The sequence below is a fragment of the Vulpes lagopus genome, chromosome 23 (genome assembly GCF_018345385.1).
Source record: "Vulpes lagopus strain Blue_001 chromosome 23, ASM1834538v1, whole genome shotgun sequence".
In the NCBI taxonomy this organism is placed as follows: domain Eukaryota; kingdom Metazoa; phylum Chordata; class Mammalia; order Carnivora; family Canidae; genus Vulpes; species Vulpes lagopus.
Window position 1 is genome coordinate 24898224 of NC_054846.1, and position 17961 is coordinate 24916184.

Below are 17961 nucleotides of genomic sequence, written 5' to 3' on the forward strand. Positions count from 1 at the left end.
GCAAATACAGACTGATGGCAAATGTGAAGAAAGTTTTTACTATTTCAAAAAGAGGCAAATACACAGAATACGTAAATAAATTTTACAGAAATAAAAAATCCATAAGAACTCAACACTCAGTTTATAAGAATTTTTCACTGAGAGCATGCTCTCCAGACAGAATTTAAATATAAAATTATTAACTATTTGTTCAACAAGTCTTTTATAAAAGCCTTTATAGAAATTTACCTGGATTCTTCTAAAGGATGCTGGACAGTAAGAAGTCGAGGGTGTCGTAGTCGAGTTAACTGTTGGACTCCTCGTTTTAGAGAATCGATGATTTGATCTTTTTCAAACTTCTGATATTTGTCAATCAGCTTTTTATCAAAGACAAAAACAGCTACTTCCTAATTAAAGAATTGCATATTTATTTTTAAGCAAGAATATACAAAAGTAATAAAACTTTACTCGAGTGTCACAATGGTCTACAAATCAAAGTAACTAAAATCTAATATAGAAATTATAGCACTATTGTAACACTTTTCTGATATCAAAAAGCTGGGTTTCTTCATGACTAACAAATCTAAATACTTTTTAAAGTATGAGACCCAGAGCCCTTATCTAAGGAGAACACAGGAGAATCTCCATCTTTGAACTCTAATACACACAAAGTATATTGTGTTGTACTCTATGTAAGTAATCTCTTATTTAACCAGAATTCTCATACAAGTTAAAATGTTTAAAAATTCAAAATGCTATTCATAATGATAAACCTGGTTACTTATAACCCTACAAAATCTTGAATCGCTTTTTGAAAGAAAAGTTGTATATTTCAGAAGTGCGTGTTTATACAAAAACCCATTTTGTAAGCATCTTTTATATACAAATATCCTATACTCACTCTCTCCTACTCTATTCCTAATGTACTATGCACAGTAACTGGGAATGAATGATACCAGTACAGGAAGTTACTCTCTTCTTGTCTCCAAGAGCATTCACAGTATATTTATACTACTAAAAGCACATGTCCTTCTTAACTATCTTTTTCCTTTCACTTCATCTGTTACCCAAGGAAAAATAGCTCCCATCCAGTAACCAATCTTAACAAATCAATCAAAAAATAGCTGTACTGATAGCTGATGTATTACCACACAGTGCAACACAGCAGTGATGCTAGATCTCCATCATAAATGGAAAGAAAGGGGATCCCTGGGTGGCTCGGCGGTTTAGCGCCTGCCTTTGGCCCAGGGTGCGATCCTGGAGTCCCGGGATCGAGTCCCGCGTCGGGCTCCCGGCATGGAGCCTGCTTCTCCCTCCTCCTGTGTCTCTGCCTCTCTCTCTCTCTCTCTCTGTCTATCATAAATAAATAAATAAATCTTTAAAAATAAATAAATAAATAAATAAATAAATAAATAATAAAGCTAGAAGCAAAATTAGGAAAGAATCAATGCTAACCTTCCAAAATACCTTGAAAAATTTTGAATGACTTTCAGAATTTCTATAAAAGTCTCTTTCAAAAGTCTCTAGTTAAACCTACTACTACTCAACTATCAATACCCAAGACAGTATCTTTCCATTTTATTTATTATTTCTGCTACATTAGGATTATGTTTTTTCACAAAGCAACCTCATTACCTAATAGAGATTCACTGCAGAATGCCAAGCCAATAAATATCTCAAACACAACTTGTTTTAAGTTGGAGGCTCCTTATATGTATATAAATAAGTTAAGGATTTTGGAGGATTAAGTCTCCAAAATAACAAAGGGACTATTTAGTAACTCAACTCGAAAATTTTATTTCCAAAGCATTTGTGTACTTTTAAGGAATTAGTTAATTTTTCCAGCAATCCTACAAGACAAATTATTATCCTCATTTAAGAGATGAGGACAGAGTGGAGAAGATAATGTATTATCTAAAATCTCACAACTGGTGAGATCAAGTTCAAATTCAGTCATTTTACATCTGAGGACCACATTCTTACCCAATATACCATTCTGTCTACACAGAAATAATACAGGGACAATAAATACAGAGCAACCCCCTCCCTAAAATATATATTTTCAGGAAAATAATCATTTGAGACATTTAAATAGCATTCATGGATAAATACATAATCTTAGCTCCTTTTTTTTTCATAATTTTAGCTCTTTTGATAATTCATGAGACACAGGTCTATCAGAGCTAAGTGTTATGTCATAGTAATTTGAACTAAAAACAAATGACCTAGAAGTTCAAGTTCCCATCTCACTATTCATGTGCACAATCTTATTTTAGTAAGTGTTCTGCTACAACACATTTTATAAATGCATCTAAATTAAATGTGTTTATTTTTTTTTTAGATTTTATTTATTTATTCATGAGAGACACACACAGAGAGAGAAACAGAGACATAGGCAGAGGAAGAAGCAGGGAGCCCGATGTGGGACTCGATCCCCAGGACTCCAGCATCACGCCCTGAGCCGGAAGACAGACACTTAACCACTGAGCCACCCAGGCATCCCAAATGTGTTTATTTTTTCAAGATGTTTTAAGACCTTAAAATATATATATATATCACATGAAATAGCCCTTAAGCTCTTGCAATTTCACCGCTTAAGGAAAAACATAGTTCATAAAGAAAAAGAACATAAATTTCTCTCTGAGATATTCATTTATTTAAAGTCACAAAAGATTTCTACATAGATCAGAATAGGTTATCAACTATCTTAAAAAGATTTTCTCTTTGTTCCAGCTTAATTAAAATTAACCAATTTCAACAAAGGTATGACTGACTAATGCCAAGGTATGACTGACCCCAGGACCCCTAGACCTCACACAGACTTCCTAAAACTCTTACCTGCACTTGAAAACTTTTCTTCAGAACAGACTATCACCTAACTTTTCATTTGTTTTCCTTCTACAACTTCACTACCCACTCTGTTAACACACATCACTTGTGTAAAAGTCCTGTCACTTTATGCGTATTACAAGCTTCTTAAAAAAAGAAAGCACACCTCCCCTTCTTAAAAAAGAAGAAAGAAACCATGCCTTAAGTGTCTCTGTGTCCACTACAGGATCTACACCTAGAAGATACTCAGACGTTTACTGCCTAGTGGTGGTAAATAAAGACAAGTAGTTACTGGAAGTTTTCCATTATCATACTGAATTAAAACCTTTTTTGACTCTTTATTATGAAAATGTTCAAATATACAAAAAAGTGAAGTACTGCAAATACCCAAAATCTTCCACTTAAGAGTCAACTGTTGACTCTAATTAAATTTGGAATCTCCTTTTTATACAAAAATTACTAAAACAAAGTATAAGAATATGTGGCACTTTTTTTTATTCACTTCATAGCCTTTAAAATACATTGGCAAAAAAAGTTACTAAAAAATATTTTTTCTCAATAGCCTATCTTTAAATAAAAATGCTATAAGACATCTATTCTAAAAACTAATACTTGTCAAAATGAAGACTACCTTTTTTTTTTTTTAGGATTTTATTTATTTGTTTGAGAGAGATAGCAAAAGAGAGCACAAGCAGGGTGGAGGCATATAGGGAGAAGGAGAAGCAGACTCCTCACTGAGCACGGAGCCTGAGCTGAAGGCAGACGCCTAACCAAATGAGCCACCACCCAATGAGCCTAACCAAAAGGAGACTGCCTTTTGATACAAGTCTAATTTATAACTTTTTAAAGCTACTTTGCTTTCTACAACGTTGAACTCTTGCTGAAAACAGGGCAGTTTAAGTAATAAAATCTAAATTATAAATAAATAAATAAATAAATAAATAAATAAATAAATAAATAAATAAAATCTAAATAAATATATGCCAATGTGTCTAGGATGCCCTAATAGTAATCATGACCTCCACTAACCTATCCCTCAAAGCCACCAGAGATGGTTTCTGAGACATAGATACTTCCTGTGATCTCTATTTAAAGACCTTTCATGACTGGTCAGTGGTGACTGCCAACCATCATACTCCTCATTTTTCATGTGATTTAGGGGCAAAGTTCCTTTCTTAAAATAATAAAACAAAATCTAAATTTTCATTGAGATTAAGTTAAAAGAACTTGGTATTTGAGAAGACTAAGACAGTAATAAGATATATCTCTTAAAATTATTGAAGATAGTCAATGATCATTACTGACCTAACCAATTTGACTAACACATTCAGCTTTGCACAGTGATTTCTTTTTTATTTAAAACTTTTAATTTTATAATTATACTTTAATTTTTCATAATAATTTAATTATGCCTTTGCCTACATACTACCAGCAAGCTTCATCCACGAATACTGGCATCTGGACAACACAATGTAGATTTTGCAGTAAGGAAGGGAAAACGTCCAAGATGACATCCGGTAGAATGGCTAAAATAATGATTACCAGCTAAATATTTATTATATAATTTTTAAAACCAATCTATCTTCATTATCCTCATAAGAATAGTCATTTAACTGGGGGTGTTTTAAGGCTAATGCAGTAGTCAGGCAAAAGAAAACAGTCCAGCAAACATGACTTTTAAGACAAAATAAGACTAAACTTGCCTGTTTAAAAAAAAAAATCTATTCTAAAACTGGATTAAAAAATAATCATTAATATGGGACACTAATTAGAAGACCACAAATAAATGTTAAGTTAAATTCATTTTTTTTTATTTTTTATTTTTTATTTATGATAGTCACACAGAGAGAGAGGTAGAGACATAGGCAGAGGGAGAAGCAGGCTCCATGCACCAGGAGCCCAACGTGGGATTTGATCCCGGGTCTCCAGGATCGCGCCCTGGGCCAAAGGCAGGCGCCAAACCGCTGCGCCACCCAGGGATCCCAAGTTAAATTCATTTTGAAAAGTAGTTAGCTGGCAACAGAATTTTGTGTCAAGATAAACAGAAATACTTACATATAATAAATAAATGTTTAAGTAATAAATACACCCACACATACACTCTTTTTTAAAAACATCTTCCCCCCAAATAAATCCCTTAACTTGATATAGTAGAGTTGAAAGAAATTTCAAAATGTAGAATTATTCTTCTACTCGAAACACAATAAAAGGTATACACGTGGGAAAGAAACTCTATTTATGTAGTCCTTTTATTACAAATTATTTAAACATATTAGCAGCCTTGGTAGTTACATCATTCTCATCAAACAGATAAGGTGATGGTATTTCAATTTTTAAAGGACACACATATACAAAAGCAACCATTTCTCACTTATGACTGATACATATAGATAGATAGTTTGGCCAAAAATTTCCCTTTAATGATTTGTTTAAATAAAGTATAATTAAAAATTAGAAAGGGGGGCAGCCCAGGTGGCTCAGCTGTTTAGTGCCGCCTTCAGCCCAGGGCATGATCCTGAAGACCCGTGATCGAGTCCCATGTCGGGCTCCCTGCATGGAGCCTGCTTCTCCCTCTGCCTGTGTCTGTGCCTCTCTCTTTCTGTATCTCTCATGAATAAATCAATAAGATCTTAAAAAAAAATTTAGAAAAGGTAATTAAATCCAATTAAGGGCACTTATCTCAGAAATCTCTCTAAAATAAATATTATTTACAATGGAAATAAGAATGTGTTTGAAAAGAACACTTATGGTTAGGTACCATTTTAATCCTAAACATGCTACTCTGTAGAAAGACTAACTCAGTTATAAAGCTGTAACAGAAACACATTATAAATTCTATGCCCAGCAATTAATTACCTACCAGACAATATAAAAGTTTAGGAGGTAGAGGAGTAACGAATATTTCAATGAATTTTCAAAAATAAATAGACCCTGAGATCAGCCATCTGCAACAAGGATGGACCTAGAGGGTATTATGGCAAGTGAAGTCAGACAGAGAAAGACAAATACATATGATTTCACTTCTATGTGGAATCTAAAAAACAAAACAAATGAATAAACAAACAAAAAGCAGAAACAGACCCAAAAATCAGAGAACAATCTGATGGTTGCCAAATGGCGAGATGGGCAAAATGGGTGAAAGGGAGTGGAGGTATGGTCCTCCAGGTACAGAATGAATAAATTACAGGGATAAAAGGTACAGCATAGGGAATATAGCCAATAGTATAACAGCACTGTGTGGTGACAAAAGGTTAACAACACTTGTGGTGAGCACTGCATAACGTATAGACTTGTCAAACCACTATATCACACACCTGAAACTAATCTAACACTGTGTGTCAACTACACTAAAAAATAAAAAATAAGTATAAGACTCTCTGCTCAGAATGCCTAAAAAGGCTAACTATAAAAAGGGTTGGCAGGAATGTGAAGAAACTAACCGCTGATGGAAGTATACATTGAAACAACCACTCTAGAAAGACTAGCACTGAACAAATACAAACACTATCACCTGGTAATTCCATGTCTAAATAATGTGTTATATATCCCAATGGCATATACAAGAATGTTCATAGCAATATCCTATATTTTATTTTTTTAAAGATTTTATTTATTCATTCATGATAGTCACAGAGAGAGAGAGAGAGGGGGGCAGAGACACAGGCAGAGGGAGAAGCAGGCTCCATGCACCGGGAGCCCGACGTAGGATTCGATCCCGGGTCTCCAGGATCGCGCCCCGGGCCAAAGGCAGGCGCCAAACTGCTGCGCCACCCAGGGATCCTCCTATATTTTAATAAAAAGAAAACCTGCTATGTTCAGCAACATACATGCATCCCATGAAAATACATTTAAGGAAAAGGAGCCAAACAGGAGTACACAGTATGATTCCACTTAAATAAAATTCAAAAGTAAACAAACATGCAATGCACACACACATACAACCCTAAAGTTCAAAAATAGGAAAAATTACTTAGAGTAATTTTTACTTAGAGTCAAAGGATCAGATAGCAGTGACCTCTGAAGAGAAGGTGTGAAGAGGTAATGACTATGAAAAGCCATGAATATTAGCAATGTTTCCTTGACCCAGATGTTGATCACAGGTGTGCTCACTGTAAACATTCATCAAGCTCTACACTGATAATTTGTGCACTACTCTGCAAAAGTTCTTTAAAATATGCTTATATTTTAAAAATATGCTAAATAGACACAATCTTTATTCCCTAAATGTCACCCTGAAGTGTCTTATGACGTCTCTACTGAGATTCTAGAAAGAGTAATGGTTGGGAACCAAGAGCTGCTTCTAAATGAACACTCAAGAAGAAATCTAAATAAACATAAACCTAAATAGTAGCTTCAAATGCTAAGAGGCTATAATTAATGATCTGTCCATTTCAACATGTTCACATGTGAAGTTTACCCAAATAATAACTTTTAAAAATCTTAAATTTGTATACCTAACTGGCCTAAACACCTTATTTAACTGCAAAAAAAAAATCAACTTTAAACTTAGGACTCTTAGGAAATTCTTAATTGCACTTTCATAAATTACTTACCAGGAGATATTTCTTCAAAGAATGTCTTTCAAAAACAGAAACAACAGAAATTGGGTTTTGGAAGCATAAAGCCAGGATAATAATAACACAGATGCCTAATGAGATACAATGATGTTACCAGGCACAAAAGTAAATTATTTGCCAATTTTTTTTTTATCTGTCTACACTCCAGGTTTCGTATATGTGTATTTTTTTTTATCTGCTCTGTAGGTGCTTTTATTACTTACTCCATTCCTCTCAGAAGCCTTCAAACACTTAAATTAAAAAGGCAAAAGTTGTACATGATCTGAAAATTATAATTCATCATGTACTACTGTACTACTGTACTACTGTGAACTTGAAATAACCCTAGCAAAAAGTACACAGAAAGAATCTCCCAGCCTAAGTCCCTAACCTGATGTTACCTCAAAGTCAAATTTAAGATCATATAATCTGCTATAAACACAAACACAATCAAGTACACTGTATGCTAGATCAAGAAAAGCTGAGAGGGTTAATAAAAATACCCGCATATTTTTCTTAAATATCTTAAATATAAATATCTTATTTTTCTTAAATGTTTCTTAAAGTCTCACAGTCTCAGTGTCTATGCATGGGGGGACGCGGGGGTTGGGACCAAGAAGAATGTCTTTTTCCAATATTTTTCTCCCAATTTCTCTAAGATCAGTGTTGTGGTACAGAACATTGGTGATGATCAAAAGTTCTTTACATGCAGGGTGCCTGGGTGGCTCAGTCAATTAAGCATCTGCCTTCAGCTCAAGTCAGAATCTCTAGGTCCTGGGATGGAGAGCCATGTTGGGCTTCCTGGCTCAGTGGGGTACCTGCTTCTCCCTCTCCTCCTCACTTGTGCTCTTTCTCACTATCTCTGTCACTCTATCTCTGTCTCTCTCTCTCTCTCAAATAAACAAAATCTTAAAAAAAAATTTTTTTTAAAGTTCTCTATGTGCATTGTCCAGTATGGTAATACACTAGCCACACATAGCCTTGAATAGCCACACATAGCCTTGAAAATGTTTCTAGTGCTCCTAAGGAACTAAATTTAATTTTTCCTAATTGAAATAGATATATGTAGCTGGTGGTTACCATATTGGGTAGCACAGCTCTAGATTATCTATCTTCTATGATTCCCTTTTACTAAAAAATGAGATAACTGAAAATGAATTAAAACTACAATTAAGGGAGAAATTAAAATGAGGCTTCAATGCCAAAGTAGTTAAAGACTTAGCTACTTCTTAAGGAATTAGCTAGTATAGTCCAAATAGAATACTCAGTTCAGATACCTTAGGTTTAAAAGAGGCAAAGAGAGAAGATTCAAAATTGTATCCACATAAAGCACAGATATATTTCAAAACTGTCTTTTTCCACAAAGCAATAAATTTGGGGGGTAAAATAAAGCAGTTTCCTAAGAGAATCCAATTCTGGCAGTTAGCAGTTGAGAACTGATGTATTATTATGCAATATCCAATCAATTACCTATTATTTGTGCCTGGTTTTCATGTTCTATGAACTGCAACAGAAGTTTCAACGTTATCAGAGAATTTCTGTATACGGACTTCTAATATAAACACAAACACTGAGAACTCTTTTGGCTGAGCACACAGACACTATTATGTTCCACCATTAATAAATAATGCAAAATTTAGTACATTTGGTGTTCTTTCATTTTCCCCTGATATAATTGATTATAAAAGCTAGTATTAGAGGTTGGTCATTTACATAACTTCATGGACTCAATAGCTTTTGAAGCATTCAATACTCAAGAAACCACTTATTTTTTGGGCTCTTGGTGAATTGAGAGAGAAAACAATGTTCAAAAATGACAAATAAATCAGCATTTAAAATATAGATCAGCCCTGGACTAAAGACTTCCAACCAAATGGCAATAAAAACAAGATTTACAGGTCAGGTACAAACCACATGCCAGCCTTGATAGGCTATCACAAGACCAAGATTCCTACTTCATAAAAGGATAACCAAAACTGATTCAGTCTTTAATATACTTGTTGTTTGGGGGAAAAGCCAGTCACAAATAATGCATATACATCCACAACTGTATAACTGGGACAGAGTCACTGGAAAATTATGTGTAATTAATCCCAAATGTCTTATAACCCATATGTTTCATTTGTACAAAAGTAGTTTTGGAAACAGTGATTTTTCTTTTTAAAGAACGTTATTTCTACAGAGGTTTTAAACCTGGAGGTTTTTCAATTCTTTAACAATTCCAACAGAAAACTGTTAGTAAAATATAACACTAAACAATCCTCCACATTTCTAAGAACCATCTGTTGGTCTCTTAAGTCAAATTAAAAAAATAAAAATAAAAATATAACTCATTCAAATGACTACTAAAAGAACAGTTAGTTTTAAAATAACTTTGAAATAAATATATCATAAAACACATTACTGACTATTCCACAAACATACTACCTTCTGATTATAAAAAATATCGCGTTAAACACAAAAGAATGTTACAAAAGTCTGTAATAATAAACTAATAGCTAGCTTATTGACAAATTTGAAAAGGAACATGATTTTTATTCTAAAACAAACACTTCACTAAAAAATCTAATATACTTCTTTGCTCAACAGATACATTAGATTTATTAAGTAAGCAAAATTAAAATAGAAGACGGGATGATATGTTAAACAATGTATTTGTAACTAGATTTAGGGCATGTTTTAAAGCATTTATTTTTGTATGACTTCACTGGATGGAAACGAGAAGTAAAGAACCCATTACTTTTGGCATTTCTTAACATAAAGATGCATATGCACATTATGGTACTTAGCATGTATGTTCTTGCCAAATGGACTCTGAATTAAAACTTACCTGTTTTGTTGATTTTTTTGTGCCATTGAAAATTTTCCAAGCTAGCCCATTGCCACCACTGGCAATATGTCGACCAACATCAAATTCTCTAGTGACAGGATTTCCCATTACAGCACTAGTGACATCAGCTGTTACTTTTGTAACGGTACTCTTTAACTTATTAAGCATGGACTCCATGGCTGCAATATTGAGTTACAGTTACCTAGAAACACAGGGGGACAGGGAAGCACTGATCATTTGTTTGTACTTGTTGAAGCACTTAACATTCATTATTTAGTCTGAAAAACTTAATATACCCCAAACAGTGAATGAAACAATTCTATAGAGACAAAAACTTCATGTTGATTTTGTATTCAAAGAACCCAATACACTTGAATGCAAATTTAAATCTAGGAACCAAATTGTTCCTTTCAACCTCAATTATTACAGACCAGGAAAAGACATATTCGCACTTGACACAGACATGAATGTTGTGCAACTATGTAACATGAACCCTCAAGACTTTAAGTGGTGTACAAAGTCTAAATCTTTCCTCATGCTAAAAATAACATATAAAACCTAAAAGGGGACACCTGGGTGGCTCAGTTGGTTGAGCATCTGCCTTCAGCTCAGGTCATGGTCCAAGGTCCTGGGATCGAGGGCCACAGCAGGCTCCCTGCTCAGCAGGGAAGTCTGCTTCTCCCTCTCGCTCTCCCTCTGTGCATTCTCTCTCTCTCTCTCAAATAAATAAATAAATACATAAATAAAATCTTAAAAATAAATAAATAGATAGATAGATAGATAAATAAAACCTAAAGGAACTAATGCTATATTAAACAATAAATTTGTATTTTATAAAAGTTTTATTCACTAAAAAATTCCTGTTGCAGGCACCTGGTTGGTTTAGTCAGAAGAGCATGTGACTTGATCTTGTGGTCCTGAGTTCGAGCCCCACGATAGGCACAGAGATTAACTTAAATAAATGAGTAAACTACTATTGAACTATGAAATCACTTGAGAATACCTTCTAAAAAAATAAGCACTGGTGGCAAAAAGACAGTAAAACATGCAGAAGGAACAGGTAATTAAATATTTTTAAAATCTTACACATTTCTAGTCATGATGCAGAAACACTGAAGTTTATCCCCTCACCTTGAACAACTAGAAGCCAAACAGATATATGAAACAAATATTTTCAAACAATGAATAGGCAGCACAGGCATATAATCCTAGTGAGAAAGTGAATTAACAAAGCAAACCCAAGGACTGCCCCAAGCTTTCTGCCTAGGGGCACACCGCAAACCAGAGTAGAGAGCAGAATTCCAAGCAGCAGTCTAGCGGAGTTAAAGAGTTGAGGAGACAAACTAGAATTCAAGAATGCAGGGGTAGCTGGGAGGTCTGGGATAGAATTTCAAAAAGGGGGAAAATCAGAGAAAGAAAAAGACAGACAGAAAGAGAGAGACAGAGAGGGAGGGAAATATGCTGAAAAAGAGCTCCAGAAATTTGATGCTTTGTTTGAACACTAAGATGACCATACATGGTGTGACACTCAACCAGCTCAGTCAAGGACCAACCAGAGAGCTATAAACTGAACAGTTCAGGTTCACATCAAGCTATAAATCATTTAATTTCTCACCAGCTACACTGATCACTAAAGGCAGTCAACAGAAATCCCACAAGGACCATGCCATAGTAGTAGGATAAACTGTTCTTAGAGTAAAATGTACTCTAAAGCTGACCTAACAAACTAAAAGCAAGCCTCAAATGATCAAACTACTCATAAATTACTTAGCTGTCTACCAGAATGAAACCCAATATTCAGGAAAGAAAGACAAAAAAATTTCAGATATCTAATAATGTAACATCCACAATGTTCAGCATGCAGTCAATAATTAGTAGACATGCCATGAATGAATATGAAGATGTTCTCATAATCAAGACTCAAATTAATCAAAAAAGACTACAAATGATAGTTATAGACATTAAAGACATTAAACAGCTACCATTTGTCTAAGTATTTCAAAGAAAGCATGAACATAATGAGAGTAAATGGAATATTTTTTTAAACCCTAGTGAAGATTCTAGAGCTGAAAAACAAAATATCTCAAACAAAAAATTCAGAGGATATGATTAACAGATTAGTAGGAAAAAAAATTAGTAAAACCATAGGGTGCCTGGGTGGATCAGTTGGTTGAGCATCCAATTCAGCTCAGGTCTTGATCCCAGGTCATGAGTTCAAGGCCCATGTTGAGTTCCACACTGGACAAGGAGTCTACTGGAAAAAAAAAAAAAAAAGTAGTAATACCTGAAGACAGAATAAAAGAATAGGAAAAAAAATGAGCAAAGTCTCAGTGACCTGGGGACAATATCACAGTCTAACATATATAAATGAATCCCAAAAATGAGTGGGAAAAGGGAGAAATGATATTTGAAAAAATAATGGCCAAAATGTTCCTGAATTTCATGAAAACAATACAAAGTATCAAGAAATTCAATGAACCACATGCAGGATAAACACAAAGAAAACCATACTTAGACACATCCTATCAAGTAGCTGAAAGTCAGTAATTAAGAGAAAAATCTTAAAAACAGCCAGAGAAAATAGGAAAATTATATATAGAGGGAAAAAAAGATAAAAATTTTCCCCAGTTTTCTTCATCAGAAAATATACAAGTCAGGCAACTGAATGAAGATCTCTAAAGTGCTAAAACAAAACAAAAAACAAAATCTATCAACCTAGAATTCTATACACCATGGGAAAAACAACTTTCAAAAATAAATGTAAAATACTTCAGGAAAACAAAATCTGAGAAAATTTGTTGCCAACAGATATTCACTACAAGAGATATTAAAAGAAGTCCTTCAAACAGAAGGAAAAATATACCAGATGGAAATGTGAATCCATAAAAAGAATGAAGGATATACCAGAAATAAAAATTATGCAAGTATCTGAAAAAATTTCTCATATTTCTTAAAAAGATAACTGATCATTTAAAACAAAAATAACAAAAATATGCTGATAATATGAAAAAGTAAAAAATATGACAAACCAAGAACAGGACAAGGGAAATGGAAGTGTATTTTTGAAAGATTCTTATATGTTAGGCAGTATAATATCACTTGAAAATAGATTAGAGCAAATTAAAGACATATTATAGGGCAGCCCCGGTGGCACAGCAGTTTAGCGCTGCCTGGAGCCCAGGGTATGATCCTGGAGACCCGGGATCAAGTCCCACATTGGGCTCCCTGCATGAAGCCTGCTTCTCCCTCTGCCTGTGTCTCTGCCTCTGTGTGTGTGTATGTGTCGCTCATGAATAGATAAACAAAATCTAAAAAAAAAAAAAAAAAAAAAATATTATAAATCCTAGATTAATTGGGTAAAATAAGAGATATAACTAAAAGGTGTATAGTGGAAATAAAATGGAATCCTAAAGTGAAATGAATACAAAAAGTAGGAAAAGAGGAAGAAAGGAACAAAGAACAATTGTGACAAGCAGAAAATAACAAGACAGATTTAAATCCAACCATATAAATAATATTAAGTGTAAATGATTTAAAATTCCAATTAAAAGGCAGAGATTGTCAAACTAGATTAAAAAGCAAGACTCAATTATATGCTGCTTTCAAGAAACTCACTTTAAACACACTTTACAAGATGATTTAAAACTGAAAGAATGCGAGCACCCAGGTGGCTCAGTGGTTGAGCGACTGCCTTTGGCTCAGGTCATGATCCTGGGATCCTGGGATCGAGTCCCGCATGGGGCTCCCTGCAGGGAGCCTGGTTCTCCCACTGCCTAGGTCTCTGCCTCTTTCTCTGTGTCTCTCATGAATAAATAAATAAGATCTAAAAAAAAATCAAATAAAACTGAAAGAATGTGAAAATATACCAAGCTAGAGTGGTCATATTAATAACAAACAGAATAGGCAATATTTCATAACAAAGATGTCATTTCATCAAAGAAGACATAAAATCCTAAATGTACATACTGAATAAGAGCTTTAAAATAAATATAGCATTTGTCTGAAAGAAACAGACAAATCCACAATTATAGTTGTAGACTTCAAGGATCTTCTCTCAGTAACAAATGAACGTAGACTGAGTAGACAAAAAAATCAACAAAGAGGACTTGAATAACACTGTCAAACAACATGACTCAAAAAAACCCACTTGACAACAGCAGAATGCATTTTGTTTTCATGTGTACATGGAACACTCAGTAAGGGTGACTCTATTCTGAGCCAAATCTCAACATATTGAAAACTACTGAAATATAAAACATGTTATTTGCCACAGTGAAATTAAACTAGAAATCAGTAATAGAGAAATATCTACAAAAAAATGCAAATATTTAGAAATTAAATCCTTCTCAATAACCCAAGGGCTAAAATAAATACATCACAGAAAATGTTTAAATACTTTGAGGTAGGGATCCCTGGGTGGCGCAGCCGTTTGGCGCCTGCCTTTGGCCCAGGGCGCAATCCTGGAGACCCGGGATCGAATCCCACATCAGGCTCCTGGTGCATGGAGCCTGCTTCTCCCTCGGCCTGTGTCTCTGCCTCTCTCTCTCTCTCTGTGACTATCATAAATAAAAAAATAAAAAAAATAAAAAAATTAAAAAAAATAAATAAATAAATACTTTGAGGTGAATAAAAGTGAAAAATGTGTGGGATGTACGTAAAGTAGTAATTAGTGGAAAATGTACAGCTTTAAATATTTATATGAGGTGGGGGGAACTGCCAAAATCAATCAGTAGTCTCACCTTTCATCTCAGGAAGCCAGAAAAAAAAAAAAAAAGGTAAATTAAATGCAAAATAAGTAGAAAAAAGGAAATAAAAGAGTAAAAACCAATGAAATATACTGAATTCATTTATTTTTTTAAAGATTTTTTTATTTATATATTCATGATAGAGAGGGAGAGTGAGAGAGAGAGAGAGAGAGAGAGAGAGGCAGAGACACAGGCATTGGGAGAAGCAGGCTCCATGCCAGGAGCCCAATGTGGGACTCAATCTCAGGACTCCAGGACCACGCCCTGGCCCAAAGGCAGGCACTAAACCGCTGAGCCACCCAGGGATCCCCCAAACATACGGAATTTAATGTAACACCCTATTTTAATAGAGAAATGAAAAAAGAAAAATCAATGAAGCCAAAAACTGTGCTTTCAAAAAGATAAGCCTCTAGTTACATTAAGAAAAAATTTAAAAGACACAAATGACCAATATTGGAAATAGAGGAAATCCTATGGATTTTAATCTTATTTAAATCCTATAGATTTTAAGCAATAAGGTATACTATAAATGATCTTATGCCAAGTTGTTAATTAAACAACTTGAACGAAATGGAAAAAAAAATCCTTGAAAATCAAAACTACCAAAATTGACTCAAGAAGGAACAGAAAGTCAGAATAGTCCTATTATAAGAAATTCAATTCAAAACTACAAACTTTACCACAAAATAAACTCCAGGCTCAAATGGTTCACTGATGAATTCTATCAAACATTTAAAGAATACATAATGACCAGGTCAGTACAAGCTCTTCCAGAACACAGAAGAGAATACTTTCTATGTCATGTTATTTAGTCAGTATTGCCCTGACACCAACAACAAATGACAGAAGAGAAAACTACATATCAATATCCCTCATCAACTTAACAAAATATTAGTACATCAAATCTAATAAATCCAACCCGATGACCAAGAAGGATTTATCTCAGGAATGCAAGGTTGATTTAACACGCAAAAACAAATTCATATAATTTACCACATTAACTGAATAATGGAGAAGGACATACAATAATCTCAGTAAAAGAAAAAATTTTTGACAAAATTCAATATTCATTCACAATAAAAACTCTCGGGGATCCCTAGGTGGCTTGGCGGTTTAGCACCTGCCTTCGGCCTAGGCGTGATCCTGGAGTCCCAGGATCGAGTCCCACATCGGGTTTGCCTGCTTCTCCCTCTGCCTGTGTCTCTGCCTCTCTGTCTCTCTCTCTATGTCTCTCATGAATAAATATTTAATAATAATAATAATAATAATAATAATAATAATAATAAAAACTCTCAACAAACTAAGAACAGAAAGAAATTTCCTTAGAGCACCTGGCTGACTCACTCAAAAGAACATGTAACTGTTAATCTCGGGTTGTGAGTCCAAGCTCCACAATGGGCATGGAGGCCTACTTTTTAAAAAAGGATAGATGGATGGATGGAAACAAGGAAGGAACGAACGAACGAACGAACGAACGAATGAACGAATGAACAAACTTCCTCAACCTGTTTAATAGAATCTCTGAATATCTACAACTAATATTACATTTAAAAATAGAAGATTGATCACTTTCTCCCTATGTTTGGGAACAAAGTAAAAACAACCACTTTTACCACTTTAATTCAATATTCTAATGGAGGTCCCTAGCCAAAGCAATTAGAACAAAATAAAATGTACACAGAAAGTCAGAAGCAATCTACAAAAAAGCTACTAGAACTAAATGAGTTTAGCATTAAAGAATATAAGAACAGAACATTTAAAAAGGGGGGGGAGGTCTATTTCAATATCCAAGAAACAAACACTGAAATTTTAAAAATACCATTTCAAGAACATGAAATACCTATTGGATAAATTTAACAAGATATATAAGATTTGGACAATGAAAACAACAAATAATTGCTACGAAAACTGATGAAGACTTAAAAGGAAAGACTGCATCCACAAACTGGAAGACTCAATTTGCTAAGATACCAATTTCCCCACTGATCTATGGACTCCATGCAATCCAGTCAGGATCCCAGGGACTTTTGTAGAAATTGACAAGACCCTAAAATATTGCTTTAAGAAGGGGTCCACAGGCTTCACTAGACTATCAAAGGGTCCATGGCACAAAACGAGGCCTAAAACTCTATCATTCTTCAAATATTCCACTTCCATGTTTACTCCTTCCTAAAACTGATTTATCTGACAAAGTCGGTGTCCTGTAAATCTTCCTTAACCAATTCTTTCCGCACAATTTTCTCCCACTTGCCCAAAGAATTTTTTGCAGCCATCACAATCTTATTACATGGCATTTGCCTGGATATAAAAAACTTTGAATACAGCAAATGAAATTCAAGAATGCATTAATACTGAAAGTCTCTTAAGAATAAAGCAAAAAGAAAAGAAAAAAAAAAAAAGAATAAAGCAAAAAGAAATTTGGGAAAAACTACTCAAAGAGGCTGTGCTTTATTTCTTCTAGAGCAGATATTAACAGCAAGCCCCCATGCCTTATCTATCACATAATTACAATTAAGAAATAAGATGGCTGTCATAGGGATGTATAAGAACAAGTTTATTCCAATTAATAAGCAAAAATTCCAAGGTTTTGATAAAAGTAAAACATAATCACAATATGCAACAATTTAGAAATTAGGTCCTTTGTAACTATCAAAACTCTTGATGAAAAATTTCAGATACTAGCAACTTAAAAACATGCAAAAAAGTACTTTTTCTTTCTTTCCAAATTATTTGGAAAACACACAAGCAAAAATATTTGGAAGGCCCCTGGACTAAGGTAGCACTAGTTCATATCCAGTTTTTTCTGTTAATTAAAGTATATTTATGCAGATATGACCTACCTTCTTCTATGAAAGACTTGAACTGTCTAGAAACAGAAATAGAGATCCTCTTTCCCTTTTTAATTTAATGCTGCATTTCTGTGAGCAGTTAGAAAATGTTGCTATTGGCATTATGAAAATATTTATTGCTATGCCAAGTTGTTCTCTATGAACATCTGCTGCTGATTTTGATGGGGGAGGTA

General features: G+C 34.2%; 1 protein-coding gene across 2 annotated transcripts in view; it reads right to left on the bottom strand.

Moving 5' to 3' along the window:
* The window catches only part of SCYL2 (SCY1 like pseudokinase 2), a 69091-nt gene that overhangs the window by 44884 nt on the left and 6246 nt on the right, over positions 1 to 17961 (bottom strand). For both annotated transcript variants that reach the window (XM_041738495.1, XM_041738496.1), the window contains exons 2-3: positions 10195 to 10396; positions 229 to 386 (exon numbers count right to left, since the gene is read on the bottom strand). In XM_041738495.1, the coding sequence (XP_041594429.1) occupies positions 229 to 386; positions 10195 to 10371 (335 nt within the window). In that variant the 5' untranslated portion in view covers positions 10372 to 10396. The remainder of the gene's footprint in view (positions 1 to 228; positions 387 to 10194; positions 10397 to 17961) is intronic.